The sequence below is a fragment of the Rhipicephalus microplus genome, chromosome 1 (genome assembly GCF_043290135.1).
Source record: "Rhipicephalus microplus isolate Deutch F79 chromosome 1, USDA_Rmic, whole genome shotgun sequence".
Taxonomy (NCBI): Eukaryota; Metazoa; Arthropoda; class Arachnida; order Ixodida; family Ixodidae; genus Rhipicephalus; species Rhipicephalus microplus.
Genome location: NC_134700.1, coordinates 253,423,421 through 253,439,226, shown reverse-complemented (window position 1 = coordinate 253,439,226; position 15,806 = coordinate 253,423,421). Strand labels below are relative to the sequence as shown.

Sequence of the window (15,806 nt, the reverse complement as noted above, 5' to 3'; positions counted from 1 at the left end):
TTCGATGGAGGCGAAAAGGCTGTAAGCCAGTGTCTTCAGATATGGGTGCACGTTAAAAAACCCCAGGTGGTCGATATTTCCAGAGCCCTCCACTACGGAGTCTTTCATAATCATATGGTGGTTTTGAGACGTTAAAACTCGACATATCACCAATTCGATAGGTCAAAGCTTGAAATTTTTATACCTACTAGATATCTCAGTAGGTCCTTTAATGCAGTTAACTAATGTTAATGCCCATATCATAGGGGTGTGCAAATACTGAAAGATTGGAATAAAAGTTTTCTGGTAGCTTTGTGAATAGTTCGATTTGCAAATCAAGTGTAGACTATTCAATTTGTCAAATATCGTCACCACTAGATAATTCAATGTTCCCAGCTACTCTGTGGGCCGGTGCTTGACAATTTTCAAGGAAAGGTGATATCTCTAGTCTATTTCCATGATAGCATGCTGATGCGGCGATTGAAACACTGACATGCCACATCTGATCACGGAGTTTTTGACGTACCGTAAAATGGCGCACCGTAAAATGTGAAAGCAGTGCATACAATTTTTTTTTATTACTTTGATGAGAAGAGTAACCTTGACCTTTCAACCTCCACTTCGAAAACCAAAAGATTAGCCACAAATGCAGAAAGTATTGTCAGCAATTTTCTCAGCAAACGGGTGCTGGGTGAAAGGCAACCATAAGGTAAAGTAAAAATTGGAGCAAGAGTGTTTTGCTTATTGCTTATCCAGAACATTATTTCCTTTTATTGATTCGCTACAGTTTTGCTTATTCGTATACTACTTCCCAATCCAACTACTATGGCTACAGGTTTATAGTTATCTGCAGATATTAATCTATTGTCTATGTTTTTCTGGTAGAAGGCACTTTCTGAAGAATGATTTACAATATATATATATATATATATATATATATATATATATATATATATATATATATATCTTTAATTGTACAACAGCCGTGACATAATGGAATTTGTATTCATATCTTTGTTTCTTGTATTGCTATCCCTGCCACATCTTCTTAAACTGCAATAAATAGCAGAGTTTTAGTAGGAGTCTACTCAATTGGTGTTGCCTCATGAAGAAGGCTCTTTGAACTGCATATTACTGCAATTCACTTGAATTGTTTTACTCACAGAACCCTATGTGAAAATTTCAACTGCATGGCATTCCTGAACGAAACTTGCAGACATCCAAGGAGCAGGGCCGAGAGACAGACGAAGAGCTAGAATCTCTGTCTCACCATCGTGGCCACCGCTACCAACAGCAACAGCAACAGCAGCAGCAGCAGCAATCAGTGGCACACCATGAGACCATGCCCCACAGCAGTTCCTCGCAAGGGGTGGCATCCAGTCGGCACCCCACAGGTGCAGCAGCTGCGCACAGCACAACAGCACAGCTGCACTCACGGCCACGGTCACATCACCACACCTCGTATTCCGAGAGGCGGCTACCCCGACAGCCGGGCGAGGTGAGATAACATGGGACACACTTTGGTTAAATGCCACAAGGCCAGTGTCTCTGCATTGTGCGCACTCGCTATTCAGTGTGGCATTCTGGCTGTAATTTTGGGAGAACTAAGTGTATGGCACGCTTTTCTTGTTATTTGAGTGTCGTAATGCTGTGGTGGTTATGCAGTACAGAAGTGATGTTTTATTACACTCATAGGGATCTGCACGAGGTGGGCAGAGGGGGGTGGTCGCCCCCCGTTTAAAGGGTCAGTAAACAACTTCTAAGTTCAAAAATTTTAATGAAGAGAAATATGCATACTCTTGCTACGTGAACATGCTGCCACAATAATTCAGTGAATACGTGCTAGAATAAAGAATTTACAAGGGTTAGAACGTTCATTTCAGTCAGTTTCAAATTTTCGTGTGGCTGCTACTGTTGTCCGCCATAGGGAGGGGAAGGAGTAGTCCATCTTTGTGACTCCGTCCACTTTTGGCGGCATGACATGACATCCATGATACGTCATCGGCATGCAACCACCAACTGTGCGATGCTTCCCTCACGTACATGAGCGTGTCATAGCGACGCAGGCAGAAAACGCGGAGCAAGGAGCACTATTCCCTTCGTGGTAAAGCAGTGAGACGTCTCTTTATCTCGGAGGTTTTCGTTCTGGCAGTAGCACTTCTCCTGGAGTCTAGGGCTTTACAAAACGGCAGAAGGCAGCACACAAAAATGAAAGTATGGACTGCACAGCTGAAACTGCATCGCCACAGGGCCAAGGCGCCGTTTCGTAGGGCAGAGACGAACCAGTTGCCCAACTCAGTAGTGCATAACCTTGCCTATGGGCAAGCTTTCGTTGTACTGCACATGCGAGGGCGATTGGTCAGGAGAGGAAAACAGGCGCAGGATTGCTTTTTCAAAATGAAGGATGTGCGGGGTGCGCAGCGCTGTGTTATTCGGCAAATGTGATCACTGCTGTCTACTTTCGAATTGGTGAGCTTGTTTGGGAAGTGTAGAAAAAAACTCGCAGCCTGTTTATTGGCCCTTTAATCAACGTAAGGGGGGGGGGCATATGTTCTTCATACCTTTACTCATTTGTACCTGTTATACCTGTGCGGACATCCTTGAAAGTGCAAGGTCATGACAATGCAGGTTTGTGATAATAATGGAAGCTGAGGACTGCTCATGTTGCATTCTTAGAGCTGTTTACTACCCACTTTTACCCCTATAAAATTGGGGACCAAAGGCAAACCAATATAGGAAACATGTCATTGCTTCATTTTAATTTTGACATTCACTGCAAAGCAAAGCCCTAATAGGGAACCCCACTCACACCTACGATTACACTGACAAAAGATTACGGTAGCATTATTTTGGCTTAGTGATTATTATTGCCACAATAAAGCTTAAGTACATACCTTGGTGTGCAACCTTTGAAGCTTCTCAGACATGCTTGCAAACTACCAGTCAGCTCTGCTGTTAGTCATGACCTACTGTGTGAATGGTGGCTCATCGTAGTACAGGAGAAAACACTATGGCAAAAAAAGGTATAGTCATAGGGCTGGGAAAAGATAGTTAGAAAATGTATCGCAATACAATAGAAAATACTCAGACAAAAAGTATTGGAAAAACATAAAAGATATTGCCATGAAAATTTTATCCATAATTGCCACGAAAATTGTATCCGATATGATACTTGCCCATTGGTACTTTGATACATTTGCAAATGTGTTCTTATAGACCCCCACAATGTAGTAGTGGATGCGTGAGTACAAAAATTACGGCCTGAAAATTTCTGAATGTGCCCAATTTTTTGTTCATGAAATGTTTGTTGGTATCTTTGATTTGGCTGCTTAACAGGACAGCTCTTTAGGCACTTTTCTAAACACCTGCCCTGCCAGGTGGAGTCTGACGAAAAAATAAAATGTCACTGCTCTTGATTTTGTTAAGGTGTCTTAATGGCACCAGTACCAGCCGGAGCCACGAAGTTCAGTCTGTGATTAATGTTTCACAAGGTATAGCATTACAACCACAGTATCTTGTAACTTAAGATACATGATATGTTATTGAATGTAACGGAAATACAGATACCGATACTTGTCTTGCGAGACATGTCGCCATGCAGACACAAGATAACCAAAGAGTATGTAAGATAGTATTTGAGGTACATGTATCTTTGATACTTCCCAGCCTTGATAGTTGGTGCAGTAATAATAAATACAAAAGGGAATTGCTGAAGTATAAAGGCCAGTCACGAAAGCCTAGTCAGATGAACTGGGTTGATAGAGAACAGATACAAGTGGAGGTACATTCAGAGCTGCCTTTCTCCTGTAGTCAGATTATTAGTGTAGTGTTGACGATCACAATAAATGCGAAATTCTGGCTAGAGTCGATAGTCCACATAACAGCTTTCCTATTTCTATATACTTTGGCTCGTATATGTGTCTTCCCCTCCACTGCTCACTGTTGAGTACTACATACACAATTTCTCAAAGCCATTCTTCCTTGTAGGCATGTAATGCCAACACACTCGGCCGATGGTGCAAGACCTTTAAATCATTGCCAGACTGATTTAAGTGCTGTGTTTATAGTGTGTACATTATTGTAAGGTTTAAAAATGTGCATCCCTATAGATGACAGCGTGTTGCCAAGACAGGTTTGCAGTCACCTCATTTTTGAGTTTGTCCTTTCAAACATGTCCCATGCAACTCGACATGTGAGCTGAACCACTGACGTCATATGTAACTTTTCGTACTTCATTGTGAAGAAACATTGTTGCTAATTGCTGGAGTGCCTTATAAATTTGTTGTAAAGAAAATTCGTCATATAATTTACTAATACATTTTCGAACTTTTGATGAACAGTGAGCATCACTAGGTCATGCTATGGAGTACTCCATGTTGACACGAGCTGTGCGAGCAGTGTTGATATAGAACTTGTTTTCACTAACACCTCGAATCACCCTCGCTGCAATGTGGGCTGGAAATGTAGCGATTGGTGACAACTGATGATTAGAGTTGCTGCAGTGCATCTGTGCAGAGAGCATATCTGTGTACACAGTATCAGGCTCTCTGTGTTTGATCAATGCCAGGATCGGCTCATTAGCAGCGCTTGCTTTCTGCTTGAACAATGCGACCACCATTCTCATATTTACACTTACTAGTTATCTCTATAGGAGTTCTAGTTTGTCCACAATCTTTTTAAGTAAAAGATATTTGACACATCTGACATGTCACTTTTTTGGGGGGGGAGCACTTGTGTTAAAAGTAGATTTATCATGCTCCCTTTGAGTTCCTCTTGAAGTCTATTGTATTGATGACCACTTTAAAGGACCCCTGACACCAAACTTGGAAACTTCGAGATGCTTGTGTTGTTTGATAGTCCTGCATGCAGGGCCACTTCCGAGTTCTGATGGTGAGCGTCACCTATAAGATATTTGAATTTGGTTTTAAAGTAAGGCTGTCTGCTCGTCCATATATTCAGATGCAGTTGACATTTTCTGTGGTTTGACGTAAATAGGGAGCCCCCTCGGTATGTTGCAAAGATCAAGCAAGTACTGTTGGCATTGGAGAACATTTGCAGGGCGTGCACAATACCCATCCGGCGAGGACTATTGTTCGTTACCCCTTTCACTAGGTTGTCTGGCTGGTCTCAAGGTGGTTCGGGCTGCTTAGTCAGGAATGCTTTTATTTCTTCTGAGGGGGAAACACTCAAAGCCTTGACCTCGTTTCATTCCTCACCACCCGCGGGTCCCCCTATTTAAAAATAGCATCCTCAGCATCACTGGAGGTTTAGCTCACGTAGTCTCAGGCACCGCCCCGCTGTGAGGCACTAGTTTCTTATGGTATTTAGGCGGGAATTTTAAATTCATGCAAAATCATTCTGATATAATGACACCTGCATAAATTATACGATGCGTTGGAACATTTACGATTCAATTTCTGCATTACCATACACAAAGCTACAAATCACTGTAAAAAAGTTGCAAACAATACTTTCGCTGTCAGGGGTTCTTCAAGAGATTTAATTTGTGCCATTTGCTGATGCATACTTTACAAAGCGTTTGCGAGATGTTAAATCATGGTTCATACTGTAGTGTGCCTTGCACAACAGAAAAATGTCAGTTTTCTTCTTTGTGGCACTCCTTATTGTCGGTGCAATAATTGCTTTTGGTTGGAAGATGCTCGGTTGCTAATATTATCACAATGGTTAAAATATCCGAATAAGTCTTTAGAAGATGCCCCTTTTTAAATAAAGACATGCTTTTGTATAACTTGTATGTGCTTGTTCAGACTGCGTAGCTTTTTTTGTCTCAGTAACACACCGTTACTTACTAACTGGTGTGGCATCATACCACATCACAGAAAAGTCTGTTCATATTTCAGACATTTCATGTTTTCTGTATGCACAAGATTTTGCAATTTTCTTCATGCCACCACATGTAGTGAAGGAATGCCTTGCGCTGAAGAGTGTGCTTTTATTATATGCCTGCGTCATTGGTAAAATTGCTTCAATTGTGAGGTGAATTTGAGTGCAAATGCTCGCATACGAGAGGTTATTGGTTTTCTTGGGCACTTTGGCATTTCATGGCATTGCTGTTCAGTCAAATGCACTATGGCTAAACTAGCATGTCAGGGTGTCGCTGAACTATAGGGATGCCAATAAGTACAGCCGCACACGAAATGTCGTGGAATATGAGAGTGCTTGTCAAAATGCCAGCCTACGACGCCTTGCAGCAGGTGCGTAGTGTTGAGAGTGCCACTGGTGCTTTATCCAGTTCTCAAGGGTGCTAGTTCTTAGACTTGTGGCTGAATTTAAAGCCTTTGCGATTGTTGCAGTATGTGCTCCTGCCATACTGGTGGTGTATCTTTAAACAGTTGAGGAACGATAAACACAGATGCTATTGCTTCTTATAATGCATGCATTTAAGGGCTCTTCATCTAAATTCAATTGATTTTTGCACTGCATTTGCACATGTGCATCTTGAAACAGGAATAATGCCACGAACAAGGTAACCTCGCTCAACACAGTTCGCCCATGCCGTGTTAATGTGCTAGGCTTATTCAAAATTCTAAAGGGTTTGAACAGTGCTGACATGACATTTTCAACTTTCGCATATTTTTTAAATTTTTTTTATAAAATAATGTTCTGGACCTTTCAAATCTTGGAATTTCCCTGATTATGTCCCTTGTTCAGCCACTTTTTTTCACACACTATATAAAGAAATGGAATAGACCTTGGCAACATTTTTTTCCTTACTATTTTGTGGGGCTTTTGTGAAAACTTTTGTGACTTTTTCTGCCTTGTTGCTTGCCAGTGTTGAAGCTGGAGTTTCACTTTTCTTGTTTTTATTTTTTGTGCCACCTCTTTCAGAGAATTTTGAGACCTAAGCCGAAACAAGTACACTTCCAGGTCGGTCTCCACTATGCTACCACACATACTGCAACACCACTGCACCCGCGTATTTCACACCATTTACTGTACATGTGCAATGTGCCAGCCTCTTAACTTGCATCGTTCACTTCAGCACTGACCTTTGTAAAAGTTGTCTGGTGTTCATACGTGGTTGTTCTGTACACTGAATTGTTACACCTTTGACACGCGTGCTAAGTATATGCGTACTTGCCACACTACCTTGTTCTATATATACTCGTTGGCATGGCGGTAAATGATGTGCTGCTCCCAGTCGAGTGCTAGTGTTCGCATTCAGAGCTCGGTACAGTTCTTGACTGCAGACAACTTGACAAACAACAGCAGCGTGCATATTCTTTGGCATTTCTTGGTACAGTGGGCTATTCTTAAGATACTCGTTGGCATGGCGGTAAATGATGTGCTGCTCCCAGTCGAGTGCTAGTGTTCGCATTCAGAGCTCGGTACAGTTCTTGACTGCAGACAACTTGACAAACAACAGCAGCGTGCATATTCTTTGGCATTTCTTGGTACAGTGGGCTATTCTTAAGGTGAACGTAAAGGAACCACAGAAATTGTCACGTTTGATAAGTTCAGCTTAATATGAGTAGAATTGAACAAAATAATTCGCTAGAAAACTCTCACTATGTGCTCATTCTACTCAAGAAAAACACTCGCCTCACATCAGCAGGTGACTCGGCTGTCATTTTGTCTTCGGGTGAGAAGTGACTACCAATTTTTCGTTGCTAGGAAATGTTCCTGCCAACTTAAAAAAAAAAAACTGCCTGCATCTGTGGCTGTTTAAGATCACAATATAGAAAAATTATTAATAACAGTCTTACTAATGATAACAGTTCTGTTATATTGCAGAAACACCATCACATATCTTTACTTCCAGTTTTCTGTTGTGCTGAGTGCATTACACCTTTGCAAGTTTCGTGAGGAGGTTAAAGAAATCTGCCCATTATCATGCTGAAAACCACAATTGATGTTTTTGCTTAATTATCAGTGAAATTTAGGGAAAATAGTTACTACTGGTATACATATTTGTAAATCTATGCTTTATGCAATTCTTTGGCTCTTCCATATTGCTAAGGAGCTGCCGTTTAGTGATGTGTAAAAGTATTGAGTTCTGGATGTGTCCCTGAAGTTCTGCATTTTTACAATGTTCCAAGGTGTGGAGTTTCTTTCTAATGACATGCAGCAGTCTGAATATGAAAGAGTTGTCCTAGATTCATGGCTATTACCAGTAGATCAGTTAAAGGGACAGACAACCGATTTTTTTCGACCCAGTTTTTTTTTTTTTTTTCGTCGCGACCGAATGCTTACTCCGTGCAATGTTCCCAGCTGCAATAGTTACTCTCAAAAGCACGTAGTTATTTTATAAGCAGTATTTATTGATTTGAAAGGCTCTGAACATGTATGTGCTTTTTTTGTCCAGCAATACTGAGAACTGAAAGCGATTCCGGTAGCCCTTCTGGCGATTTGTGCATGCTGTCATTGTTCTGCTTTCGCAGGAGTTCCTGTAACTATGCTTAACTGTAACTATGCTTATGAGACGATGTGGCTTTATATAGCTTCCTTCTATTTGTCCCACGTTCCGTGCACCTGCGCCCAAGGTTGATGCGCCTGTGTCATAGATGGCTTGTCCTGTTGTCGTTACTCTCTCGACACACGAGCCAAGTCACCGTGAATGTCACCGACTTTCGTTTCTGAGACAGTGTAGATAAAAAAAACCACATCACTTCAAAATCTCGGCAACCTAGAAACTATGTGCACGATTTCATGAGCACGTAGGAAAGTTGCTCAGGATGGGCTGACAAGCACGGGATCATTACGTCATGCAAAGGCAGCGCCACTTTATTGCATACTACTGATGCAGGCCTATAAGTACATTTTTATTGAGTAATATCTTTTACTATAAAAAATAAAACACTATTTCTAGTCTAACAAGAAAATTGTTGATCGCGTACAGTAGTTTATGGTCATGTCACAGAGCAGATCGGATAATTGAAGTTACTGCCACCAGGTGATGGCACATGCTATTTTCGCAATTTCTAATGAAGAAATAAAACTATAACTCTACTTTTCAGAAGAAAGATAGGGTTGGTTTGACTCACTATTAGGGTCAATATTTCTATCCGTTCAGTCATTTAATTTTATGTCCTGGGCAGTTGTCGGTCCCACGAAGGGGATAACTTTAGAGCTCTCAGTCATAAGGAAGGGGTGATAATATTGCTTCTTACAGGGCATAAGCTTTCTCTCATTCAGCCCCACAAAGACCAAAGATTATTGCATATCACTGAAAATTACAACATTTTATTTCTTTTGTGCCTTGCGGGTTAAGCTTCTATAAAAAAAAATACAATGTACTATAGGAAAAAATATTTTTTTGTAAATGCTCAGTAATTCTTTTTGTTTCACTATCGATAGAACCTGATCAAAGATATTGCAAGCATTACTGTGAGCTTTACAGTACAGTCACGGTTGTTTTATCACTACAGTATCTAATAAGCATATGATATAACTACAACAGCCTTATTTTATTACAAAAATACAATATTGTTTCACAGAATTTAAATCCTTAACCAGAGGGTCAAGGATTGAGATTCTAGTCATCAAGAAAAAAATCCACTTGATGAGATTACGGCTCAAGCACACGACCCCTGCTTTCGTATGGTTTCATAACCCGAGGGTAGTTGCTGATCTATTCTGGAAAACAAATGATTCAGATACGGGTTCATGCATTTTTGTTTGTCAATAATATGATCAACTGTGTCAAAAAAGGAAAGAAGTTAAATGTAAAACAAAGCACAGTAAAAATTATGCATCTGGCTTTACAATGTTGCATGAAGCAACACATTGACATAACACAGCAACTTTGTGATGCACAGTTCTAGCTAGTATGGCACTACAGAACTTCTTATAAACACCAGAAGGTTAGTTTGCAACTAAACAAATGTGATAGAATTGTTCAGCTTGCAGTTCATTAAACAGTTCACTTTAAAGCCAGTCCACTGCATAACATATAATTTCACCTAAATTTCCATGCCTCGTGCCTTTATCTTTTTAACTATGTGATTTGCCATAATGGCTTAGACATTGTGTGCATGTTTTTGTGAATTTACAGTCACTTCCACAAAATGTGTGCGATGTTTTTTGGAATTTGTGCTATGCTGTAAAAAAAAAATAGTACAGTAGACTCTCAATAAACGGAAATCTGTTAAATAAAACTACTGCTTAAAGAGAACTATTCCCTCTGCAGTGCTTGGTTTTGGGCTTGTATTCTGCACCCATGTTCACCTCTCGGTAAATGGAACTCCTGTTAAATGCAACATATTTTCCTGGTCCCTTCAGGTTCCGTTAACTGAGAGTCTACTGTATGTCACTGGTCTCGTGAATAGATTAGTGGCACATTTAGGACTCTATTGTCGTCAATTTCACAGTCATATGTGTAGTGATAGACTATAAAATTAAAGTTTCGTTTTTAAGTTTTATGCCAAAATCTCTGCAAGTTGCGTCACAAATTTCAAAGCATCTTTTTTGTATTATGGTGAGATTGGCTTGATCAGATTTCGTGAAACTTGATATGTCAAATCTTTGGCACCCTGTAAAGGTAACGGTCTTCTTTGTTTACCGATTAGAAAATACAGATGACCTAGTAGACACCTTTAAAATCTATGACATCATGGCGTTTTTTGCTGGCAATCCAAGGTGGCATCGCCACTCGCATTACCTTTTCCCATGTTTTTTTGCTAGTGTGTTCTAACAGTAAGAGTAATATGCGTTTTTGGTATTGTGACCAATATGCGAAAAATCGTTTCTGTGTCCTTTTAAGACTGGTAATTACATAAATTTGGGGGAGGTTAGTGTGCATCTACACCCTCCCCCCCCACACACACACAGACTTGAACGTATATATTGATATAGGTGCAAGCTAAAGCACACTAGCATCAATATCTATCACTTGTTCGGCTCTGTTTTATTATACCTTGACGCTAGCTTATTTATTTTTTTATTTATGAATACTGCAACCCTAACATAGGGTTTTGGCAGGGTGGATATACATTTGATAAGTTTACAAATCGGCAAACAAATAAATATAAAACAGGTAAGGCATTTACACACTTTCAGAACAAAAAAAAAAACACTGGTTTGTAATAAACCGGCATAAGAACATATAGAGAAATGAGCGCTACATTCAAGATGATCACAAGTGGAGAATGGTTACAGTGATTGAAATAAACAACAGGAGCACATGTCATAGAAATTAGACACTCGCTGCTAGAGCTGCGCAGTAAAAAGGTTCAAGGATGACTGGGAAACAACTTCGTTACTAAGGTTATTCAATTCGGTAATTGTCCTAGGGAAGAACGAATACTTGAATGTGTTATTACGTGTGGAAAATGGGGTTATTGTAAAGGCATGCCTGTGCCTTCAGGTATATCCTATGGACAAATGAAGTATATGTGATAAGTCTAACTTAAAATAACCTTTAACTAACTCAAAGACAAATTTCAATCTCACTACTTTATTTCTTTGTGTAGGTGTTGGGAGGTTAGCTTCAACTTATTTTCTCAAGTTACATTTTATGACTACTTCTCCAAAGCTCTTTGTTGAGGGTAAACTTGTTTATTATGAAATTAGTCGTTTTTGTCTCGAATTGTGTGGTGCAGAGTCAGATGTGAGGCTCCTAGTTTGCCCTTTGGTTGTGCTGTCCAATGAGTCAATTGTGATGTATTGTGGTGTTCTGGGTCACTCTTGTCCCTCACTGTCGGTGCTCCTGTTTGTGTTTCTTCCCTGCCTGCTTTTCAGGGATTCTGGGAGCTATGACGATGGCAAACATACACGTACAAGTAACGAACCTCCTTTTTGACCTGCACTTGCACACTCAAGGTTGCTGCTACACACATTCACACCTGCAGCGCGTTCTTATGCATCCGCGGGTGCATGCACGCACCTTGTATTTTTCTAAAGCATTTGCTCGAGCTTTCACACCATATTTTGGTATTGTTTAAAACATTGCAATGGTGTGAATGGAAGATTTCAATTTATTACGTCGCCCCCCCTCCTTTCTTTTTCAAAGTGTACGTTTTATAAATCTGCACTGAGGTGCAGTGGGTGTACAAACCTTCAGACCCTGTCAGCTTGTGTTGTTGGCACTGTAAACTTTAGATGGCTGTTCTAGCACTGCATTCCTGGCTGGAAACTGTTGCACGCAAGCTGCGGAAGGCACCCTCTATTGTGTGTAATTATGTTCTAAAGTATGCAGACATTGAGCGAGTTTGAATGTGGCGCATGAGAAAGCATAGCAAAGGTAATTTTTGCATCAAAACATCTTACTTTCCCATTCGTTCATTTTTTGCAGTTTTCTGATTTGTGAACTTATCTCTTTAATGATGAAAAAAGCAAGAGAAGCGCTTTCACAAGATATTGCCACTGAAATACTTGCATTTGTTTTCTTTGTCACATAAAGGGAAAGAAAAAGGGCAAAAAATAATCAAGTTCTAGGAGTAATTCCTGCTCTTTTACTTCATTTGCGCTGCAGGTTTCTTCTCCGGAAGGAGACCTGTTTTCGGCGAGCTGTCGCGGGGATGACATGTACCCAGTGCACGATGACGACGATGATCCCGACTACTATGGTGACCCCCGTGTGCACCCGCCACCACCTGTCATGGCCACCTCGTATCGCGGAGCTGCAAGTAGTAATTTCGATGACTGGGACGACGCCCCGGACCCGTATCTCGAGGAGAAGTTTGGCGACTTATCGCCACCACCTTCGCACCTTCGACACCACCACCATCCACACTCCGTGGCAGCACAGCGACGGCACCACCATCATGGCCGCCGTCCCTCTGAGTATGACCGTGACGAGTGTGACGACGACCGCAACTATAGGGGTGGGGGCAGTGGGAGTGGTGAGACAAGTCTGCACAGAGGACAGAAGTACCCCGTCAATGTGCTCTAGCAGAGACTTGGCCCTCTTTGTGTTGGCTTTTTAGCAGCATCACATTGTCACCGCAGACAGGTGGTGATGACAACGATGCTCCATGACGTGCCATGGCTTGGCAGCCACCGGCAGGGCTAGCGCAATGTCGGTGCTTTCTCGCTCGCTGGGTATCCTCTTCAAAGCACAGTTGCCACTTTGTGCAGCCAACTGTCATATTCTATGACAAGCCAGCCCTCCCAAACAGCACGGGCAGGTCACAGGCTTGGCTGCCACTGCAGCGACGGCTCTTCCTTGGGCAGCAGCGTTATGCACCTGTGCAGCCCATGCGAGGCACCCCTCAACATCCTGCCTTTTTCAACAGCAAGCGGTTGACGTCTTTGTTTGGCGGAAAAAAGAAACCGCGTGGTTGTGCCACAGGACCAGACCACGGTCCTTCTCCCCACCCCCTGCCTCCCCCAGTGTGCGACACTCCTGCATTTGTTACCAAGAGATGAAAGGAGAGAGCACATCTCTCCACTGCAACTATCTCGGCAAGCTTGCCTTACGCGTCCACAACCACCATTCTGCTGCTCAATGCAAAATGTTTTTTTTTTTTTTTTCAAGCATCTTGCTGCGACTGTCCACTGCAAGGATTGTCACGTGCACTTTCAGGGCACTTCCTTTCAAGTGCTTTTCAACTCCTTCTGCAATTTTTCACTGGCCAAGATGGCGTTCCTTCTCGCCTGAGAGTGGACATTCTCACCGTGCAGAATGTAGGCGTTCAGCATAGCTCTACTGTTTGCACCTTTCTAGTTCCTTAATTTCTGGCATTCTTTGCTGTGAAGCAGCAAGTGTTACGGTCAAAGACCATCACACCTTACCCTGTGCCAGGTAGAGGTTTTTCTGTTGTTTAGGTATATGCTGACTACATTTCTTGAGAGCTTAAAATTTCCTGTGGAAACGTGAGCTCAGTGACTTGAAATCTTAAATACGCCACAAAATTCCTTAACATTCAGGGAGCTTCAACTTTGTTTATGTTGCAATCTTTGTACATCAATCGCATCTGTTTTGTCACGAGACATTCTTTTCTAGGGACAGATTTTCCTAGAGTTCTTAGGGAATTTTTTAGAAGTTAAGATGTCTTAGCATTGTTTTTATTTTTCATTATCATAGTGTCTTTTCAGTCTGTTCTGACTGTTTCTGTATGAGTCATTGCATGGTATCAGCACTTGTTTGGCAACTTTTGTGTGACTTTCATGCCATACCTAATGCGCTCTCTTAAATTATTCGTTTGTTCATGTTCATGTTTTACAGGCTTTAGAAAGGTTTAAGTAGCATTCATGTCTCAAGACAAGCGTTCTTGACATCAAAAATGAAACTGAACCTTTTGGTTAATTTAAGGTTTAGTATTATTTTGAAAATTCTAGGTGGTAGAATGTAGCGCGTGTGCTGATTTCGGGCGTTTACTTAGGGTGTCATAATTTTTTAGGTATTGCAGCCATTTTATTCGGAGCCCTATTTTTCCCCTTCTGTTTATCAGCATATGGATTCAGTTTATGTAATATGCTTTCATAAAATTGGAAGTTGCTAAATGCATTGCAACATTGAGCCCTAGCTCAAGCTTCTTTTATCAATCTTTCAATTAAAGTCCTGACAAATAAAAAAGGTGCAATACTTCAAACATTTTTCATGACTGCTATATACTTGCAACTTACAAAACTATCTGCAACATGTGTAGTTGCCTTTTGGGATGGGAGCACATTTTGGCAACCATCTTCTAATGTGCACGAAACAGTGCTGATTTGAATTTTCATATCGATCTAAATTGACTAACCGTATAAATGCTTGCTTTAGCAGCTATGCAGAAATGATGTTTATCAAGTTAGCCTGATAACTAGAATCTTTCATGTTGCTTTTAGGTCATTCATGCCCTTTCATGTAATGTACATCTGTAGTGAATGGGGATTTTTATGAGTCATCAAAAATGTAGCAGAGTCATGTTGACTGCAGAAAAGGAACTGACGCTAGAAGTACATTTCACCTTTTCTAAGCTTCTATTTCCTTGAATCCCAAAGCACTGTAAAGGCCTCATGACTGACTTTGCATTAAGCTGAAATTTTTGTGAAACAGCTTGCTGTTTCTCAGTTGCTGTTGGCCTGTAGGCTTCTAAATAATGCTTTTTTTTTAAGTAGCTGCAGACATATAGTTTATAAATTAGAAGATTCTGTTTGACATTACTCTTTAAGGTACCTTAGGGCAAGATTCCAGACAAACACAGCACTAGCAATGCCCATGACTGCTCCCTTTGCAGCAAAATCTATTTGGCTGCCTGTGATTTTTTCAGGGGCCTGCGTTTATTTTATGGAAGAAGTTCGGGTGTGGCATGCTCAGAGAGCTCGTATGGGTTCTATACATGATGTTTTGTACACATAGTATATATTGTAGCAGCTGTTTTTATGACTATATTCAGTGTATCATTGTGTTTTATTTGATGAAAATTTTTGGGTAGTGCGTATGCATATTTTTCATAAGCTTGTTTGTACAGTGAGTTTCTGTTTGAAAGGCAAAATTCGTTCGAATTCCCTGAAGTTTAAATGGCATGATGTATATAACATTTGTTTTCTTTTTTTCTTTTTTTTTGCCTGTTTTTAAATTTGAATATAGCTGATTGAACTCAAATGATCCTTGTGATATGAAGATTGACTTGACGCTTGCAGTAGTTTAAGTGTTTCACTTTTTGTAATGGTGGACTTCTGTTAAATATTTATCTAGCTTCCTCTGTTATGCTGTACTCCAGAATTATGACTATAATTCACTTGCGTTTAAGCTGCATGATGTCATTCAGTAGAATTATGGTGCTGTATTTAAGGTTGAATTAGTACTTCGATTTTGTGGTTTGTGGCACCGTATTATCAGATACCGTGGGAGAACATACTTGAGACTCTTTTCTTCTGAAGTACTCATTCTAGTTCCGATCGCAGTTCTGATTGCATGTAGGTTACAAACTTTACTG

The 15,806-nt window shown here is 40.8% G+C and overlaps 1 protein-coding gene across 4 annotated transcripts in view; it reads left to right on the top strand.

Moving 5' to 3' along the window:
• LOC119186619 (voltage-dependent L-type calcium channel subunit beta-1) overlaps positions 1–13,249 on the top strand; it is a 106,408-nt gene extending 93,159 nt beyond the window's left edge. For all 4 annotated transcript variants that reach the window (XM_075893405.1, XM_075893430.1, XM_075893412.1 and 1 more), the window contains 2 exons: positions 1,196–1,477; positions 12,413–13,249. In XM_075893405.1, the coding sequence (XP_075749520.1) occupies positions 1,196–1,477; positions 12,413–12,832 (702 nt within the window). In that variant the 3' untranslated portion in view covers positions 12,833–13,249. The remainder of the gene's footprint in view (positions 1–1,195; positions 1,478–12,412) is intronic.
• The last annotated feature ends 2,557 nt before the right edge of the window (positions 13,250–15,806 follow it).